The following is a 21,533-nucleotide window of genomic DNA, read 5'->3' as shown; positions in this document are numbered from 1 at the left end:
TTTTTTTTTTTTTTTTACATTTTTTTGCCTCATTCGTCATTCGCAGCACTGGTGCCTCGGACCTGACCCTGCTTACGGAGCTATAAGTGGGAGAGAGAGACAGCAGAGGGTAAAGGGAGAAAAACAAAGGGAGACAAAAAAAAATACACAAAATATTAGGCACACTTAAAAACAAGGGCAGGTATCAACACGTACTTCAACATTTGGAATTCACAAGAGAGGGTTGCTTCCTGCAATGCTGAGATAGTGAGAGATCATGAGTGTGAACTTCCAGCTCATAGCTAAAGGCCAGGACCCACAAACAACTTATCTACCGGTGAAAGGTCACTAGATTCTGCAGCATTTGAATTTGGTTGGATTTGAAGAGTCAGTAAAAAAGCAACAGTCAGATTCACTGACTAATGCACCAAAGTCATAGCTCAATAGAAATGTACTGAAGGACAACCTTGTGCAGATTGAACTTGCAAATAAGGCTGCTTTGTTTTTGCTGTGAAGTAGGGGCTGAGTGGGTCACCCCAAGAACTAGCACTAGTATTAGCAGGCAGGGGGATTGGCCAAACCGCAGGATATTCACATCTTTCCTCCCACTAGAGATGTGGACAGCTTTCTTTGACAACAGTCTGAAATTCTTCACTCCTCCACATACCTCTGCATCAGTGTACAATATGAATCATGGTAGGCTGGACATGTTCCTCTGATAACTGCCAATCATTCGTGCCACATCTTGCGTTCCCTTGCTCTCCTTTCTCTTCCCCACACCCTCTATCTTTCCTTCCTTCCCTCTTTTGCTCAGCGTCCTTCCTTCTCGATCTCAGCACAAGCCCTTCTCAAGTGCAGAATTCCATCTGTATGTTAATGAGTCTTTTGGACTCCCCCCCCCCCCCCACACACACACTCCCCCCACTTCCCCACCATCTGCTGTTAGAACACAAGCAATAGGCAAGCAGGCTTCAGTTAGTTCTTCACCAAAAAAAAAAAAAAAAAAAACCCATAGTGCTTCCCTTTTCCCGTCCATAGTCCCGCTCCCAAACGGTAGGCTCTGCCATCAGCTAGGAATCCTAGGCAATGCTACATGTCCTTCATTCTTTGCACTAAACGGACATGTTGCATTGCCTATTACCGTAATTAAGATGAACAAAAAAAAAGCCAGGATAGAAAGTTTTGGATGCTGTGAGAACCCCAGAAAAAGATAAGACCTGTGCAATTGTGTTTCGAAGTGGAGAAGTCATCCGGGTGACAATACAGTTCCCCTATCAATAGGTATTTTGGGATCTGGAAAGCGGCAAGCGGTGGCCCAGGGGGTCCTGGGTGACGGGGTCCCAGAATTACATCTGGGCTTCAAACATTGTGAGTGCGGTGACCGACTGACAGGTGACAGGAAAGCACAGATACCATGAACAGCTAAAACAGGGCACACACTGTTTCCATTGCAACACATTTGAACTGAGGGAGTCTGCAGAGTACATCTTCATGACATTCTAGTGCTCTATACGAGTTATCCAATGGCAAAAGCACAATGACAAGAAATAATTAAATATTTAGCTAGAAAGTTGCTAACAATGTCAGTAACTGACTGCACATAACTGCCCTTTCGTATTTTACCTCTGCTGCCAGCTGCTGCACTTCCATTGAATACAACTTGTTTTTCCTGGTCCAATTGTACCTTAGACCTACCCCAACAACAGTCAGGATCTGGCCTGGCATCTAACAAAGGGCTCCAACAACTGAATTAACATTTAATCTTCAGCACCAGCAAAATAAAATTGCTTTCCATAAGCATTTGAGTTGTACACCCAGAGTACATTTTCTGAGAGCAAACCCTTGTGCAAAAATTGATTCTACTCCAGAATATCTACAGTAATAACACTTAAAATTATTAAATACTTCCAAACAAAGCCAATTAAAACACCTTGCATTGATGTTGGAAGGTTTAGAAGGAGGCTATGTACATGTTTCTGTCATAATGCTAATTGTGCAGGTTCTGATTATAACGCTTACTAAAAATTTTGAAATGTTTTTCTTTTTAATGAGTAATTCCTGCTAATGTGTGGTTGAGAAAAGCAGAGAATTGAGAAAATCTCTATACTGCCTGCATTGCTATATGATTTCACTTTCCACCCAACAACATGTCGGACTATAATCTATATTGTTGGCTACATATACAAGGGATACACGTCCCAGATAAGTAATTCTCATAATGGTGCTATAACATTGTAGCAACACTGTGTGACGGCATATATCATATCTATATGACATGTATCAATGTTGTGCGGGTGTTACGTATTATCTGGGTATGAAAACGATTTTCGTGGTACATTTGAGCACAAAGCTCTTCTGTGAGAGAACTTCCACTGTGAGCTGCAGCCTGGCCTCCCGTGAGCCGGGCTGAGCGCCGTGTGTTCTTCCCTGCCGGTGCTTTGATGGAGTCTGCGAACAAACTCCGAATTGGAAACACATGGTGCTGCCAGCCGGGATGAAAAGCTCCACGCTGGTGTCGGGCCAGAACTGCCTCGGCCCACACCATTTGGACTGTCCAGCTCCGCATTACTTTCTAACCTCGCCAACAACTTCTGGTTTTGATTTATTCTGGACCAGAGAGGGCCTGTGCAGACTTAACCTGTACGGAAAAAGGGATTTACACAGAGAAAAGTCTGAGCGGTGCCAATGGAGGTGTTCTGTTCTCTGGATGAATTCTCTCTGGGTCTGGGCCTCTCTCTTGGCATGTGGAACACACTGAAGAAACCAGTGAGTCAATGGCTTGATGCCCTGCCAGTAACTGATTTGGTAAGGACATTTTTGATATAGCATGTAATTCCACCAGCCCTTTTCTAGAAATGGCTTTCCAGATGTCTGAAATGAAATATTACAGTTTTTAGGGACTATTTCTACACACCCTATGCTCAGACTGACAAGTATGTGTCCGTTTTCCTAAGGTTGACAAGTCATCCATTTCAAAATCTTACACAGTGACAAATCAATATATATTTTTCTGGGCTGTTAAACAATTATTTGAAAACAACCAAAAAGCAACATACATCTATTCCTAAAAAAAGATGAATTTACTGAAACTGACTGAAACTAATAAAGAGACAAAAACCCCATCAGATCACAAATGGTGAGAATGGAAACAGTGCAGCCAATCGGTCAGATACTGCAGAACAAACAGAGAAAGAAGGAGGACGGCAATGCAAGGTTGAGAAATGTGCAGTGGCCATCACCAACTATACTTCTCATTCTCCTGCTTCACTTACACAGCCTGCCTCTGACCTAAAATGGGTGGGGTTAGTCTTCTGTAGCCTTCGTACCCCGCACAGAGCCTTTCTTGCGCATCTAGATGTAAAATGAGAGCCCCCCCCAGGGGAGGGCATCGTTAGTAGGGCCACCAAGCCAGGCCAGTAAGCAAGCGCCAGGGGATGGCTTGCTGCTCGACTCAGCCCTGTAAAACCATGTGTTAGTGCACATCATGACAACAGAAGCAAAGTACGCTCATCCCGAATGGGAGTCAGTAAGGGAGGGGGAAACAAACGAGCCTTTTCCTTTTATTTGGATAGCTCCAGTTATTAACGAGGTGGTGAGCCAAGTTATGCTTTGATGTAACTGGAATGAGTCAGAGGAATAGGCAGCAGAGTTCTGCTACACAAGCCTGCGTGACAGACGTCAGAAAACACATTTCCTCTCACGTTATACACATCTTCCATATACTGTCATGTGCACTTGTCACTGTCATCAGAGGCTTTTAAGCATTTAAAGAGTGAGTATTTCCCTCTCTATCCCAGTGTCACTGGTTAAAGCAGTAATGGTGAAGAATACATTTTCTCTTTCCGCTCGGCTGCTAGTGGTGATGCTTTATATATACACTGATAAAGCATTGATGGAATGACACAAAAATAAAGTAAATCAGGTGTGCAGCACTGGTTCTTCTGACAACTTCCATGTGTTGCTTGGGTTTCTATTAAATGTATTTCTGAGTGTATACTGTGCGGATCTCTCCCTGGCTTTTGCAGGAGCTACAGGCTGGGAAAAAACATGATCCATGTGGAGACCCATACAGGGTCTGAACAAGTTAGAACTTCAAGCTCGGTTTAATTTTCCTCACTGTGGGAGGAAGCTTGTTGCCAAAGCATCGCATCCCACACAGATAGAAATGGCTGAGAATATACACAGAGCACATGCAGTGAAATTAATGGGGACCAATGGGACTCAATGGGAGTGTACAGCTCAGATATTAAGTAGTCAAATTTATTGCTACTATATATGATTTTCTACGCTAATGTAACTGACAACAAGGGGGTTTAAGTCATTGATTTTGGCTGACCTGGGCTGTGCTTTGGACAGAAATCTTTCACAAATATTACTTTAGGTTTAAAAAATAGATTTTGTGTGTATTTCTTAGGGGAAAAGAGGTTTCCTTGACTGGCATTAGAAAAAAAAATAAGAACTCTAGAATTTGTGGGATTCTATAAAGAAAACCCAGTGGACTGGTATACCATTTCAATGGCAATAGGAAAAGTGGTGAATTTGGGCCAAAAAAATTCACCCTCTTTCACTGAAACTGAACACTTTGGAACTTGTTCAAAACAAGTAGCTCACAAGTCAGACTGAATGCATGAACAGAGGGGATAGAACACAATATGTGCAATATCATAGATCTGCCGGTTCCAATTAGGGTGTCAAAACCACGGTGAGAATTGGTCACCATTTCAGTTTTCTGTCCACAAGAACTAAATCTTGTTACCTTTTCAAAAGCATTGTTAGTTGTACACATCAGCTCTCAACAACATATCAGTGCATAATTGACTGGATTGATAAACATGCAAAGGAAGGGGGAAAAAAAAGAACCAAAGTCATGGCATATTTCACACTGAGAACTCATGTGGTGATGGAGATGGATAAGGTACTGGGTGTTAAAGCTGATGTCTGAGTAGAACATGGATGGGTATGTGGGTAGGTAAGCATTACAACCTGAAAGGAAGGGGCGTGGTGGATGTTTGTAGGGTGTTTGCTTGGTTTGGTCCCTACCTCCTCCAGCTCTTTCTGTGTCTCATCCTCCATACGCCGGATGTCCTCCATGGTAAGCTCCACCCAGCGGTCAATCCAGCAGAAAAGCTGCCGGTGGAAATTGGTGAAGATTCTCTTCTCTTGCTGCAGGAGAGTAAAGAGTGAAATGAAAGGGTCATGAAAGTTGCTGTAGGTAGACTGGAGTCTGTAGGGTTTGGGACCCAGACCTGTATTCCAGTGTACTGAAACTCAGATTATTAACTAGGAGGAATAAAAGAATGCTTCTCCACATTGTGGTTAGCACCTTACAGACAGAACAACCATTCCCAGGGTTCTCTGACTTACACTGAATGCTGGGAATTTTTGAGTTGTCCTGGACAAATAATGATAAAAATTCACCAGTGCCAGCTGATCTTCAACAAATCAGGTTTCTGTGGCCAAAGACCACACTTCTTGTAACACAAATTTACACAAATAACACAAATTTATAGTGGGCTAGATCACAAGAAGTGACACGTCCCTTCCAGCATGATTTCATCAGTTTCATTGAGCCAGACGCGGAATGCGTTTTCATATTATGAACCCAACTGTGCCAAGTGTAGTTTACATTTAAAAATAAGTTCTGACACTGCGTAAGTGCTCAGTGGCATCTGATGAAACTGACCCTGTCTGAACAGTACTTTCATCCTATAATTAGTCTAAGTATATTGTTCTATTAAAGTTTTTATGGGACATACCGTAACATGTTTTGAGTATTTTTGGTTTAATGATATTTGATTCACATAAAATAAGAGATTTTTACTTTGTGAATGAAGCTCTCAACTTTGTTCTGCAGGCCCCACCACTTGAACTTGACCGTGACCAGCTTGTACGCGCACATGCGTGGGCAGTCAGTCTTAGTCACCAGCTCCTTCTGTTAGGGACACACAAAGTGACATGACAGGCATTACTTACCATTTATGCATAATAGTCATGAAAAAGCCAAACAACAACCCTCAGACTCATTGTTATGCTCTTTGTGTTCACTGGAAACAACCTCAGATGATAAACTGTTCAAAATCCTCACCATCCTGCAAAACACAATTTGTTACATTCATTTAAAGACATGAAAACATCTGTAATTCTCATCTAGGTTTCTCCTTAGTCTTTATGTAGACCGTCAGCATCAACACTGTCATATCACTGAGGGAAATGGCCATTTTAGATGAAGGTTAATTTTATCCTAATCATATTTTCACAGTAAATCGCCACAGTTGAGATCAACAATCAGTATAAATTTCCTACGCATTTTCTTCCACTCTCTCTTAGTGAGAGTCTGGAGGCTGAAAGGCAGCCCACTGCGACAATATTCAAGGAGGAGAAAACAAATCGGTGTCACCGTGCTCGTATTCCTGTGACCCATCTAGCCCCAGAGAAGACATGTCTTCAGAAGCCTTTTCTTCTACCGGGGCTCCCTCCCCAGAAAAAGGTCGCCGTTTCAGATAACAGATCCGATTGCTTTCCTCTGGTTCCTCTTGTTAAAAACCCCTTTTTTCTTTCCTCCCCTCCCTCAACTTATTCTTAAATGGAATTCAAAAGAAGCTTGAACTGTGTTTTTCATTTTCACAAAGGGTATTGAGTGTCTGTGGGACATGTGAGACGAGGCCCCGAGGGCGGGGTGGCGGAGGCGAGACGCACGCGGCGTCAATGGCACGATTATTAAAATATCAGGTTGGCAGCAAGAACTGTGATTAAAATCTAATGTGTGGGTTTACCTGCGTTTTAGCCTCTCCCCATCTTACGGGACCAAAAATTCACAAACACATCAGAATTCCACCACCATCCACAGGATGCTAAAGTTCACTATAGTAAGTGATTTTAATTTAATGTACTTTTTAATAATCCACTTTGTGAAGTACAGTTATGGGGGAAAAGCACACAATTGTATGAGTAAATTTATTAAAGCAAGTTGGCTACAAAGTCACAACAGCATTGTTAACAGGGTTTCAACCCGTAACATTAATTATTTAAACGAAAACACTTTTGCTATCACAGATCAAAGCCAATTACACCTCATGTCATCACTGCCAACTTAACCCGTATTCTAGTAGAGGAGATCCTCTGCATTTGCGGTTTCAAATATTCAGGAGGCACTTATTTTTGGAGTCGCTCTGCTCCTGGGCCGCAGTGCACTGCGCCAACCCATGCACGCTCTCAGCGCAGAGACAACACTTCATTACCGCACTCCTGTGACACTGCAATGTCTGCATGTACAGCAGAACTATTTCAGCACTAATTCACTTCCCTGATTACGGCATTCAGGGGAAAAAAAGCAAGCAAGCTGCTAAAAGAGAAAGCGAGAGAGGCAGATTACACAACGCGCTCATAGGTGCACTCAGTGCAACCTCAGTAAGAACAGCGTATGGAATTAACGGGGAGACTGATGGGACAGTGCTTCCGCGGGTATATCTAGTGTGAGAGCAGCATGTGTCAAGCCAGTTTTTGCTGCTACCATCTTCTGTTCATCCACGTCACCATCATTACCCTTCCTATCATCATCCTCACCGTTACATCAAAGTCCAGTCAAAGTCTGTTCATTTTACATTTATTTTATCCTTATTGCGTGATGACATCAATATACACATAAACCACTTCTTCATTACATGATGACTATTAAAAGTGTGTTCCTTTGGCATCTGCAACAAACCCCTCTTTATCAGTACAGTACAGCCCCCATGCTTTTCACATATCCCTGTGAAAGGCAAAGTGCTGTACTGGTATCAACATTCTGCACTTACATATTTCTTCCTGTTGCAGAGAAGACATTTGACACTGGAGCTGGGCTGTCACAGTTTGCAATGAAGATCCCTAGAAGAGCAAGTCCACAGTGTACCTGCGCCAGTGTCAGGTAGCATGACTGCAGACTCAACCTCTCACCCTCCAGCTATCCTCTTCCTGTCATCTCACGGCTCGAGGACTGTTTGGCTGTACCTTTCTCAAGGCATGGATTCTTAAGAGGTATTGTACATCTTCAATCATGTCCTAAACATATTCAACGGGAGCATAAAATAGGCATCCAGCTGATTAGAGATGCAGACTAGAACACACAAAATCTGCTCTCTTTGATTCCCCCTCATGAGATTCATTTAAACAGGTATCTTTAAACATGTACCTTGCCACATTGACTATTTAGAAGCAATATATTGAAGAAATGTTGACAAACACATCATCGACCTTCAGCCTTCATTCTTTAATAATACTCCCCGCACAAATAAGTGGCATTTAATGTTTCAGGGTCAAATTTGGCACTTCTTGCCCTAGTCTCCATCTGCACTGCTCTGAAAACGTAAACTTCATTTCTCCTCAGTGACTGGGCACCAGCGGTATCCAGTCAAACTCCGTTCCCATCTTCTGAGGGAGCCGTGATGGAAAAGCGGCGAGCCAGCGGGATGAAAGGAACAAGAAGCGCTGCAACCAAAACTCCCAACAAAGAGAGCAAATCGCAGCCACGGTCATAAAACAATAATACCCCAAATAGATGCCGTTTTTGAACTGAATTTATGAAATTATAATCAATCGGGGAAAAGCTCAAATTCGCGGATAAAAATACTTTCCAATTGAATTGCTGCTCCCGCGCTCCGTCTGTGCCTTCGTCTCTGCGAGACTCTGACAGGTTCAGAAGGGGGGGGGGGGGGGGGGGTAGTAAGCGAGGGATGAGCAAAGTGGATAAACTCCAGATGAAGGGACCGTCTCACCCCCACCATCCCCCGCGACACCGCTCCCGACAGGAGTGCCTTTGTGGCCAGGGAAGCAGATAACGACGTCTCCGCTGTGGCTGGCTGAATTATTAACGCCCGGGACCACCCTGCCCCCCCCCCGCACCTTTTCCTACGAGTGCCCGCGTTAATTAATCATTTCATGTTCCCACCGCCGCGCAAGGAGAAATGTCAGACCCCCACCCAGCGCAGCCATTGCCATCCTGTCTGACAAGGACATCATTTGATGCGCCGATCGTAAAACATTTGAATTTGCGGAGGGTTTAGAAACTTGTCACCGCTAAAGGAGAACTTCACATTAAACGAATCCCACATCAAAACGTTTACGGTGACATTTTTCCCGCTCAAAGGAGGAAGAGTTTTTGCAATTCAAAGTGCGCTGATAGTATGGGAGCGTGTGCATGCAGAGATAGACAAGGGCTTTATTGAGCAGAGGAGGGGGTGGGGGGGCTGCAGGCAGAAATCGTAGTTCCATTGTAACTTTTACTCTCCTTTTTATTCTAAAAAGGTTCTCTGTTGTCACAGAAGAAGAGGGAAAAAATGATCTAATTAAAAAACAAAATAAAAAGTTGCTCGGCTTTCTTCGTACTTTTCAGAGGTTTGGGGAATGGGTTGTTCTTTGGGAAGACTTGAAGAAGTTTTATGCCACGAAATTTGGGTGAAGTGCACTGCCATTGTCTCGCCATTTGATTCCGAGTGACAATTTGAACTTCTCCAAGCATCACAGTCTCAGGGATATCTCATGTCAGGGCTGTTGGGGTAGAGATAATTTACTCAGCCAGAAGCGGTCAATCATGGGAAGGTGACTGTGTTGCTGGTGGTGGTGGTGGGAGGGGAAGCGGTGGTCAGTTTAACGTGAGCCAAATGTCTGCGTTTATACATGTTATCCCACCCTGCTTACTTGCCAACCAGCAAGCCTAACCCACTGGTGAGCGACTTTAAGCCAATAAAGGTAGTCCAAAGGGTACTCCGATGAATGAGAACGTCTGAAATGGGTCACTGCACCAGCTCCCTTGAGCGGTGCGTGCTGCTCAGACATCAATCTGACTAAGAGTGTGTGAAAACAAAGGACGGGGCTTGAGACGGTAGTTAGAGACTGCTAAGTGAGGCAGTGCGCGCACGTGTGCCCCTCTCCGCTGCAGACAGCCCTGTCTACACCGCTGACAGGAGATCCCAAACCTGGCCCCCCTCTCGTTCGCTTTCTATTACGCCAAATTAGTGGAGAGAAAGAGGTGATTTGTCTTCATCAAATAGGAGCTTATAGCTCTGCCACTCAGACTCTCTCTCTCTCCTCCTGACTGAATAACTCTGTCTCTTTCCCACTTTCTCTCTCCCAGACAGAAAGACAGACAGACAGACGGGTTGCCATGGATCATACCTTCCAGTTGGGCCCAAGAGGACCTCTGCCTGTCTTCACCGACTGGAACAATGCAGGGTCCTCCTCTGCCTTGTAGTCCTGGAAATGAAGAGAAAGAGGAAGATGGCGAATGTGAGAAAAAATTAAGATGGGAGACCGAAGAGAGCATGAGAGATCTTCAGTTTTTCTTAACTACGACATTGATCAAAAATAACCAGCAACACTTTGCATCCATAATTTCCTCATTGCATCCGTTTTTTCCATTTTTAAGGTCAAGGGCAGCCATGTTTGCATGTGTGCCAGGGAAAACATCTCTTACTTGTAATGAGGGATTTTTTTTTAAGGTCAGATAACTTCAACAAAATGAGGCTTTAAGGGGCCTTTGCAGGTAGCTAAATGCATTTGTTTGGCTGGTTTTGTTTCGTGATTGTTTGTTTCTCTGGACAGACATAACAAGCCCAGCTGGACTGGCTGGGGACCAGACTCGGAGGAGGGGTTCAGAGGAGGGTCATCCCCCACGAGCAGCGCACAGAGTGCCGGCCCCTGGGCAGCCCGCTGGGGGTCTCTGCGGAGAGGAGTGTTGCAGGACGTTGGGTGGTTCCATGCGAGACACTGCCCCGCGCCCTGCTAAATCTATGACTGCAGGGCCCTGTCTGTCCGCATTGGCTGCACGCTAATAGTAACTCCCCCTGACTGCAGGCACGGCCGTGCGGCAGTGCTTAGCGATGACAGGGAGGGGGGCGGGCGGGCGTGAGGAGCAGTGCGGCTTTCCCTGCAGAGCACTGGGAGGGACATGCAGAGCATTAAGCCATCCCACCACAGCCAGAGGAAAAACCCACAAGAGCGGGCACTACAGGTTGGTCTGGTAAGTGGGAGTGAAAGTTCTTGATACCGGCACCCTCTTCCTACCCCCAGCTGCAGAGCCCTAAGCTGCAGTAGCAGATCAGTCCTGGTGCTCCTCAGTGGTGCTCTCTAGGACCTGACTACAGGAGCAGCAGAGCGTGAGGTGATACTCCATGCCCTGGGACTGAGTAAGGGTTGGGGGTGGGGCTGTTAGGGGCCCAGGCTGGAGGCGGGGGGCAGTTGCCACCAGCTGTAGCCTTCTCTTAAGATTACTGATGCCAGAAGGGAGTAGGGGCAGACAACCTACTGCCCTTCCTGTAACCCCATCATCAAACAGGCGATGACACACACACACAAAAAAAAAAACTACACATACACACACACACACGCCAGCACTAAGAACAGTGTAAATATTATAACATAACACAGCTATGTCAGAACCTGCAACACACAGAATATGTGTTGAACACCACAGTTAAAACATTCACAAGAGAAACAGAACAGCTCGTTAGAGACGTGAGGCTGACACTCCAGCCATTCCCACAACCTGGCCTGTCCCAAAGTCAAAATTACACAGCCAAACAGAAGTCACAGCATGGTAAGAGGGCCACGAGAGAGGTAAGGGGAGCCATTACGGTTTTGCTTGAATGTGTGTGTGTGTGTGTGTGTGTGTGTGTGTGTGTGTGTTAGAGAGAGAGTCATTAAAACACTCACTCTCTCTCTGACACACACACACATACACAGCAGGCTACCTGCATGACTGTGTAATGGCTTTGGACAACTCTTTGCAACATATTATTCATTTTTAATAAGGACGGGGGGGAAGAGAGCGTGAAGTCAAATAAATAAAATGGGCGGAAAAAAAAGAAAATAAATAAGCGAGAGCCTTTAAAATTAACCGCAGCTCAAGGGCCCACCAATTTTAAATAAATCATGATGCGCCCGGAGCAAAAAGCTGCTTTTCAGGGCTACTGGATGACTGGAGTGAGCCAAACAAACCAAGGGGGAAGAGGAAAAACCGCATTAATCTGGTGTTTTAATCAGCGTGCCCGGTCCCGGCTGGGGCCCGGCAACAATATGCAATGCGCCACGCGCTAATAAGCCTTGGAAATCAAAGTCTTGCAAGGAAGAGGAAGATTCTCAGCAATTAGGGCGAGCGCGGCGGGCCACGCGCTCGGAATATGCTGCGCCTTTAATTGCGCTAACAAACTCGTTTGCGCTCGCGGCGCGACGCTGGCCTGCAGTCATGCCCCAGGCTGCGGCCCGATCGGCCCGGAAAGGTAATGAACTCCAGTGCTCGTTAGCTTCGTTAGCCACATTCTGCACATGGACGGACACGCTGAGGGAGAGGGAGATGCACATCAAAAAGGGGGAAAGAGAGACACACATGCGCACACGCAGTCGGGAATGCACTCCCACACACAGGAGGAGAGAGGCATGTATACACATACACAAGGGAAGGCAAAAAAGAAACACACATATGAACATGCAGACATGCACAGGAACACATGCAGACTTGCGCGCACGCACACACACACACAGGCACACACAGGCACACACACAAAACTGCACCTCAAAAGAAGGGAAAACATATCAGCAAAGGCACATTTTTGTGCATAAACACTGACAAGCCTACACTGTGTAACTGGCAGACAGTTCCAGCACAGACAATTAAAATCGTGCCCTGTGTTATGCATATGCAGAATACAGACAAGCTTTTTCTCTGCAGCTCCTTTTTTTTTTTATACATCTCTAAATGCAGAGTTTTGCAAGGATGAAAAGAAGGTGCTGGTTCTTCACAGCAGAGATGCCTCTCTGAGTCCACAGCCAGATGTCACTTTGGCAAACCACTGATGTTTATGTGAGAAGTAACTTACGCTGCAGTGTTTCTGCTGTTATAGAGACAGCGAGAGGCAGCATGCCTGATGGCAGGGGGGAAATGAGGACATCCATACAATCGCCAAGCTGACCCCACAATTCCAGCACTGTTACAGAAAATGTGCAATTCTATTTCCTTGTGCTGTATTGTGGAGAAGACTGTAACCTGTATCAAACAGAGCCCTCCGGCCGATCAGTGGAAGAGGCACACCAGCGGGCTTATTGCCACACGTGCGTGATGCGTGCAGTGTTAAGGTCTTTCCTAAGTGGGGCAGAGAGGAGAACGTTTCAGCCCAGCTGCAGCCTCACCTTTTCAAACACAGGGAAAGTGCAGCAGAAACTGTTCCAGAAAACCACAAACCGAGACACTGTGAAGCATGCTGATGCTTTACGCTGTTGCCACCAGTAACATTGTTTAAAAAAAGGCAAAAAAAGGCAAAAAGGAGAGCTGAGATGTGTTCTAGCTCTGCAAGAAGACATGTGAAAGAACTCTGCTCCTGAACAACTGTCCTCACACTTTCTGCACCGCTGGCCACTGTTTCTATGTCTCAGGAGCTCCAAACACTGAGGAAAGCCGCTGAGCCTCGCAGACCTGGGCCAACTTACAATCACAGGGTGGCGAATCACATCTGTACTCAAAGTAGGAGATTGACAACAGATCCACAGCCATGTATTTGGCATCTGCTCTAGATATGGCCATATAGACTGATGCACACAAATGCTAAAGAAAGACTGTTTGTGAACCCCTTATTCAGTATTAAATCCTTATATATGGATTTCTACGACAAAATGGCTGCAAGGATCAATCAAGATGCATAATCAATCCCATGATGTGGACAAAATAGACACCAAAGTAAACTGGGGCCACCAGAAGCAATTGCTGCAGAATGCCTACAGAGGGCAATCCCAGATATATACCTTAGATCTGCTTCAACATTTCTACACAATAAAGTTGGTGTTACAATGTGGGGGGGGGGGGGGGAATCAGTGTGCTTAGCCCTGGATCAGTGACTGGGCTCTCTCTCTACCTAGAGCTGATAAGAGAACTGAGAGGGTGCTCCGGGAGAAGGACTTATGTCCTCTATACACAGGACAGAGCAGAAGCCCAGGGGGAAAGGCCTGGCGTGTGAGAGTTTAAAAGGAGCAACATGGGATTGGGACATAAAATCAAAGTGCCTGATGTGCTTGTTTATTTCGCCGAGCTTTGCATGCCTTCCTTTTCCCCAACCTGACTTCAATAATCTGTGTTTGCACCAGGCTCAATTGCTCCCAAATTGCTTCCAAACGCACCAGCCCCTCTGTGAAGTTAATTGCGTGTGCCTCTCTGTGCTTGCGCTTGCGGACCCCCTCTCTACCCCTCGCCCCGAGGGGCCCACTTTGTGTACACAAATCAGGGGAAAAATTCAAGCAGCAGGGCCGGGCTTGATTAAGAACAGTCAGGGTTGAGGTCTGCAGATCACATGGGAAGGGGGGGGTGGGTAGGGTGGAAGAAGTATGGGCAGAATTCTTCATGTACACATTGTTGTGTTGTCGATTTTTGGATGTTTTTTTTTTTTTTATTTGAGAAACCACATGACATTGATTAGGTTTGGTGGGATTCATGTAAAATCTGCTCTCACTCCGGCCGCTCGCCAGCGGCCAACAACACACCAGTGCTAAACTCAGTCCTGAATTCTCTTCAAGCTGTACTATTCTGCTCTGTTGGTTTTGCTGGCTACAGATGAAGTTAGGTCTCCCGGGTGTGTAGTATTTGCAATAATCTGGCCCATTTACGCTTAGGGATTGAGGAAACACACACACAGTCAACCAAGATTGAAAATTATTGGACACAGAGCAGAGCAGTGTGGATAGTTAAGGTTTGGACAGTCCCAGTAGAGACACCACTGCCATGCCCCCAGCAAGGTCATTCTTTTGTGTTGCTCTCATTTTTGGCCTTTTTTTTTTTTTTGAAAAATTATCGACATGGTTCCATTTTAACCGGCGCTCCCTTTATTTTTTTTTTGCACCAGTCTGGTCAAATCAGCTGCACTGCAGGTATCTGCGTTCTTTTGCTTAACTCGGACAGACACCTTGCAGACAGGCCCGCTGCAGTCTCAGGGGCCCCAGGGCCAGGCTGGGCCCCCTGCCCTTTAACCTCTCCTCTCAGCACTCTGAACAACTCGAGGCGAAACCTGGCCTCCGGGCTTGCAGATGGCCTGGCGACAGCTCAGTTTTGTTCACACTTTTCGAGTCCAGATATCCAGCCAGGAGAGGTCTCCTTGGTAACGTTGTCTGTCTTGTACTGAGCAGGCTTGCTGGCTATTTTGCGATGCACAGAGCCCTCCCTGTTCACACAAAGTTTCTGAGATGTGAAGAAATGTATGCGTTCGCTGGGCTCCCAGCTAAGCTCAAGCGGAGTCTATGCTGCCCTCTAAATGACAGGTTTGCAGTTACTTTCACAGCCACACAAGCACAACGGAGCAAGCAGTGGGCTGGAGGGGCTGTGTAGGCCAAGCAATTAAGTCCCAACCCCCAAGTATCATGGGAAGTCACTGGGCTTCAGTCTAGCTTTCCCACAACTGATCAAGGACTTGACAGACTGCAATTGTAAATGTCATCAAGCATATTAATCATAATAATGGCCACCTTACTGCCATCAAAAGGGCTAAACCAAGAGGTTTGTATTTAAAACTGTTTAGTTGGGATAAGAAATCATATAGCCTTGTAGTTTTAGTTTCATCCATATATTGTCCTGTTTAACTCAAAACAGGCAAAGGCTACATTTCTGTTCCTGAGCAATATAATATCGTTGGAAATGCAATCTCTTTTGGAAATGCATTTTTGTGTGATGAAATGTGTGATGTGATGCAATCTCAGAGAGGCTAATCTTTAGGGAGAGGAGGGTAAAGACCAGAAACGGGATGCACTTACACCAGGTGCCACTTGCTCCTTGTCAGCAATGTTAATGGGAACCACCTCCACAGTCTTCCATATAGGTTGGTCCAGCCCATGAACCTGCCAGTAAGAGATGGGGGCAAAGTTACAAGAATAATACAAGACAGTACACTATTCTCAAGATAAAGGAAAAAACAACATCAAAGGCCATACTGAAGTGGAATTCATTACAACATTTTCTGAAATGTACTCTTCTGTTTTCAACCACAGGGCTATTCAGGGCTATGCAGTACAGTGTTAAAAGAATTCAATGACAGGAAGAAGTGTAACTTTTACAAGGTTTTACACTATTAAGGTTGCTACTTTATTCATTTGTTAACTGGTTTAGCAAATTTACAGAACCTTGAGGAATTTGAGGAATCTGATGAAAATCCAAAGGACAGAAAGAAAAGAAAAATAAAGAAAGGGTGAAAAAAGGGAGAAAAGAGTGCAGCTCAGTAGAACTCACATTTTCCAGTGCTCCCAAGTCGGGTTTGTGCCACGTCTCAATCTTAATGAAGAAGTCATCTTTCATGTACTCATTCTGCAAGGGAATTGTTGTTGTCACCAGACTCATCACAAGTACAAATGTTCAAACAACACTGACAACCACAGAGCTGAGGGACCTGTAGTGTTTTCAACACAATTTGAATTTCATGTTGGGTCAATCGCATCTTTTCCAGTTCCAACTGAAGATCTGAAACTCTGTTTACTCTACCACATTCTTTTTCCCCTTTAACCCATGCATTCACTGTTTAATTGCCCATTCTAACACAGAAAATTAAACAAAAATATAATGTAATGCATTGATTCTTCACTTCTGAAGATACTCTCCAAGGAATTGTTCAACCAGTAGATGCAAGCATGTCCAGCAGGGGGCACTTGTGCATCCATCAACTTCGTTACCTTCAATAGAAAGGCAATCCAGGCACACCCCCCCCCCCACAAAAAAAAAAAAAATTTAAACTGAATTGCTAATATGTAGCAAGAGAAAGTGCTTCATATTGATCTGTTGCTGTAGAATTCAATGAACAAAATCTAGGAAGGCCACCGACTGATCACAAAACTGAGAAGGATGATTACTCTGTTCAAACAAAGGAGAAGCAATATGTATTCACCAAATAGAAAAGTGTTGAGAAGTCTAGGGCCAACAGTTAAAGTTATTCAAATGTTATCTTATATTAACTGAAATTGTGAGTCTGTGCAAAATCTTGACCACTTTGTATTACAACTGTAAGAATCAATGGTTCTAGGTCTTACAACTGCCATTGCCTAAGATGAAGCTCATATTACAAACCTTAGTAATACATGACTGAATATTTGCTATGCAACATAATCGGGACAAGTTCACCCTTCATTAGTGAGAGAAAAAGGAAACAGCACTGCTGCCCTCCGTCAGAAACTTCTCCATTTCCTGTGTACATGACTGAAGCTGTGCTTAGGGACTGAGTTGCTCGTTCAGGTCAATTAAACGTAGGCTCCCGGAAGAGGCTTACACTGCAACACTCATTTTCACACATGTGCATCTCATTTCAAAATGTTTTATTACTACTACACTTTTTAAAATTTTTCCTTTTCCAATGAGTTCTCATTGAACATTGCTCCTGTTCTTGCGAAATAAAAGGATTTTATTCTTCCATTACTTCACAGTTTCATGGTACAAGGAAAATTGGCACATAAAAGGAGGACTCGTACGCATTCCTAATTTGGAGAAACCATTTTAAAAGAGTTAAATAAACACATTTGGAAATTCTATTGGATTAGCAGAACAAAGATTTGAAAGAAGGGTGACATACACACAAGCCTGCACGCATGCTCTAACACAATGCAAGACTAACAGTGTAAAACAAGAGACAAGTGAGGATTCATCCACTACGAAGTGAGAGGGATCCACCTGCTATCTATCTACAGCCTTTGAGGAAAATCTGTGGGTGCACTGGAGTCTCGCCTTGCAGCTGTGCATTAAACCTGGCAACACTTGCGGTGACAATTGTGCTTTAGACTAAGATAATACATGAGCAAGAGTCCATGAGTGAAAGGTGAGAGTCAACCTCTCAGTAAACATATGTATATGACATAATGTAAAGGACAAGTGGGCTAAAAGCTACACCCCCTTCAACTGGGCGTGGCCTGGACAAGACTTTAGTTGATCACATGGTACAAACACTAGCTGAACGAGGTACTCCTGAGACAAGGCTCACAGGTATGACGAGGTACGAGGAAGACAGGGTAAGTTTTTGGATTACTCACCGTCACAACTGAAGCAAACGGAGCAAGCATGCAATACAAAAAAGAGACAAACAATTAGGACTCATCAAAGTTCACAGAGGTCAAAATAGAGGGACATAAGTAGGTATTATCAATCAACAGAACTTCACTTGCAGACTAAACATTCTGGGTTAAAGTGTCAAGTCATTAGCACAAAAACACAGAGGGCGGGATTTCTCATGTTTCCTCCCTTGTAGGGAAAACATTGTTTGAACACAAAGACAGCAGACGCTCCATTGAAGGTGTGCGCTTTGTTAGACAACAGCAATGTCTGAGGCTCTGATGGAGGTTTTATTGAATTACTGAAGTCTGGAAGTCTGGAAGTCTCCAGGGGGATAAAAAAAATCTCTGCCTCATCCCAATTGTGACTTATAAGATGAAATGATCAACACATCATAGATCAGAACAAAACAAACAAAAAAATAAAAACTTCATTCAAACCCGAGTTTTAGGTGCAGAAACTTCTGACAAAATCAGAATGATGCGCAAATAAACAATTGTGCCTTCATGAATCCACAGTGATAATGCAAAGCCATATAAACAGTACAGTTCTGCTGAATTGCTGTGCTCGGATTGGCAAAGTTAGATGTTGAACACATTCCCCCCCTTGGTTCTCAAGAACATGAACATGGGAGCTGGCAGATACCCTTTTGCTGATCACATGACCTGCAGCCACCGTGCTGTGTTGCACATTCTGAGACAGTAGATTTGACTCCACAGAGTGGTGCACCGCAAACAACAGAGGTCACTGTGCAGAGGTAAAGCCCTGGATGTGGCATGCAAGGCGGAGAGCAGAGGGCTGGGTGAGGCAGGGCGGGGGCGGGACTCACTGGTTCGACAGTAGGGGTAGGCGTTCCAGGCCTTTTCGTGGAACACCAGGGCCCCCTCCGGCGCAATCATCTTCACAAACGCGGGAACTTTACTGCAGGGAGGCGGGGACACAAGGAAGCACGCTCGCCATCACTCACAGGGCCTGGCACATGTCACTCAGCACACAGAAGCACCCACAGGAGGACAAGCAGTACAGGAACTAGACAACTACTCAGCTAATACAGGGTCAGCTAATCTTAACTCTAACAATGACACAACAAAACTGACACAGATCCTGGGACAGTTCTTAAGGACAGACATCCATTTACTTTCCTGCTGTCTTAAATACACATTAGGTATCAGTTTTTTTTTTCTTTGCAACAAAACTGCACAACATTTGCTGAATCAAGCATTACAGATAATGCTCTCCCTCAATGAATGTTTCTTTTTGTGGGCTGGACGTAATTTTATAAATAATTCAAAAATTCCGGTCACCATAACTGGGCTGTGTGTGTACTAGGATGTCAATAGGAGCTAGCTGAGTAGATGCAGCCAGGCCAGAAAAAAATGTTGCCAAATCTGTAATACACATCCCCTTTTCTGTTGCGTTTATCACTGTTGTGCCATTCCACAGAGCAAAGGACCCCAGTTCCTACAAACTTTTTAAAATGCGGCTTCCAACAGCAACAGCTACAGCTACATTACAACTACATTGGCAACTGCAAAACATGGAGCACAGCTTTGCATCTGTGCAACTGCACTGCCATCTACTGGCTATCCAGTGGCTGTACATACAACCACAATCGATATTGTTGCATTTTATTCTGGCGAGTGTGTTGGTAGAGTCTTAACACATTATAAATGAGAAACAATAGTGTGGAGTGGTGGACAGACACCTGGATGCATGAACAGAGGGATAGGAAGAATATTACTTGTCTCTTTGGAAAGCTCTCAGTAGAATTACTTCTGTAAAAAGACTATTTGCTGTGCAAAGGACTGATGTGATGTGAACCTGGACATTGGTGAGATAACAAGGTAGTGTGGGTTAGCACTGGGGTTACCACTTGTTTCTGGATGGCAGAGGGGAAGGGTGGTGCTAATAAGGTACCTCATGAAAAGGAATCATTACTCTGCTGTTGAATGCTAGGTTTCTCAGAGGGATGAGAGAACCAATTTCAGTCCTGAGCAGCTCTGTGCTGTTCAGAGCCAAACAACACAGTACCTTAACACTGATCTGTCCGAGTTCACAAAGTACTCATAGGAAGAAGTAGTTTAAATATGGTGTTACATGAAGGTAAAGAGTTACTGTTGCTATGGTCATTGCACTTCCCCTAAACATTTTAAACAGTTAGTCTAAATAAAAATCCTTCATTCTTTGGTGTGTGCAAATGTGACATTCTACAAGCTAAAACCACTGTGAGCGTGCTTTGCATGGGGTAGAAGCCCTTCAGAACACTGCAACTTTAAAAAGTCTTTATAGTTTTATAATGGTGGGTCACACACCCACATTTACGTATGCATCATCCACCTGGGTGATGGACGACTGATGTATTTATACAAGGATATACACAGTTTCACACTTCATTTGAGATGGAGTCAAAATTCTAAACATTAACTCTAAAAATTAACCAAAGTGTATGTGTTCAGTCATACATGCCAAAAACATGGCCTCCTTATGGCAGAGTTATAAATGCTTTGTATGTTCAATGTAACACCCGCTCTGTGTTTTATTTACTCATAAGACCATAGGGGGAATCAGCAGTGTGCTATTATGAACAGTTTATAGGGTTGGGAATGTTGGCTGCCCCCTCTCAGCGCTGTAGATGGTATGTTTTGAGTGTATACATCCCCCGTCAACTCTTCTCACCTCTTTAGATGGTATATCTTCTGTGTGTGCAATCCTTTCACCCTGCCGCACCTCTATAGATGGTAGATCATGTGTGTGTATAACCCTGTCTACTTTTCTCACCTCTATAGATGGTAAATCATGTGTGTGTACAACCCTGTCTACTTCCCTCACCTCTTTAGATGGTAGATCTTGTGTGTGTACTGTCCTTTCTCCCCTTCCTTCACGTAAGGCTCGTTCTTCAGTACCTCGATGCCCTCACCGCCACCCGTCTCATTTTTGCTGGCCTCTGCAACTGAGTACAGCTGCCCCACTTGGTACTGAAACACAGACAGGGAAGAAAGGGGGAGTCGAGTGGTCAAGGGTGGAGGTCAATAACATAATAACAGCTCTTATTACCGCCAACACTTGGTCTCATTGTATCAGAAACATTAAACCGAACAGCATTTGCTCCAAATGTGTGCTTGCATGTGGCATGCTTTGGATGTTTTATTCAGGAATTGGGGAAAAAAACACCACCCATATCCATCACTGGCTGTTAACTAGACAGACGCTGTCTGAAAATCATTATCGCTCGCATGTGTGGCATGTACATGATTAGTTGTGCAACAGCTAGGAAACTTAGCCATTAAATTCCCGCATTCGGCCTTAGCTGCTTGGCGCCATGCTGAGAAACTCCCTGGCGGGCCATGTAAACCAAAAGGACAGCGCACGAACTCACAGGACCCGTGCTAGGGAGGCAGGCACAGCGGGGCACGTGCAGAGTGGTTTTGGGACAAGGTGAATAACTGGTCTTATATTTCACCTAATCTGATTAAGGGGCCGTGTGAGAAAGTCTGGGGGGGGGGGGGGGGGGGCACACAAG

The 21,533-nt window shown here is 44.7% G+C and overlaps 1 protein-coding gene across 4 annotated transcripts in view; it reads right to left on the bottom strand.

The window, feature by feature from the left end:
- LOC118776243 (phosphatidylinositol transfer protein beta isoform) overlaps nucleotides 1-21,533 on the bottom strand; it is a 32,985-nt gene continuing 11,452 nt past the window's right edge. Inside the window, exons 3-12 of one of the 4 annotated variants that reach the window (XM_036526407.1) lie at nucleotides 20,843-20,988; nucleotides 18,843-18,934; nucleotides 17,995-18,002; nucleotides 16,214-16,288; nucleotides 15,742-15,825; nucleotides 10,132-10,209; nucleotides 5,801-5,911; nucleotides 5,020-5,142; nucleotides 3,252-3,330; nucleotides 20-80 (exon numbers count right to left, since the gene is read on the bottom strand). In XM_036526407.1, coding sequence (XP_036382300.1) covers nucleotides 3,283-3,330; nucleotides 5,020-5,142; nucleotides 5,801-5,911; nucleotides 10,132-10,209; nucleotides 15,742-15,825; nucleotides 16,214-16,288; nucleotides 17,995-18,002; nucleotides 18,843-18,934; nucleotides 20,843-20,988 — 765 coding nt within the window. In that variant the 3' untranslated portion in view covers nucleotides 20-80; nucleotides 3,252-3,282. Of the gene's footprint in view, nucleotides 81-3,220; nucleotides 3,331-5,019; nucleotides 5,143-5,800; nucleotides 5,912-10,131; nucleotides 10,210-15,741; nucleotides 15,826-16,213; nucleotides 16,289-17,994; nucleotides 18,003-18,842; nucleotides 18,935-20,842; nucleotides 20,989-21,533 lie in introns of those variants that run through there. The other 3 variants (XM_036526410.1, XM_036526406.1, XM_036526409.1) reach the window with 3 other exon arrangements.

This window comes from Megalops cyprinoides, chromosome 4 (genome assembly GCF_013368585.1).
Source record: "Megalops cyprinoides isolate fMegCyp1 chromosome 4, fMegCyp1.pri, whole genome shotgun sequence".
NCBI lineage: Eukaryota > Metazoa > Chordata > Actinopteri > Elopiformes > Megalopidae > Megalops > Megalops cyprinoides.
Note: the sequence above shows the minus strand (reverse complement) of the source record. Positions and strands in the feature narration are given on the sequence as shown.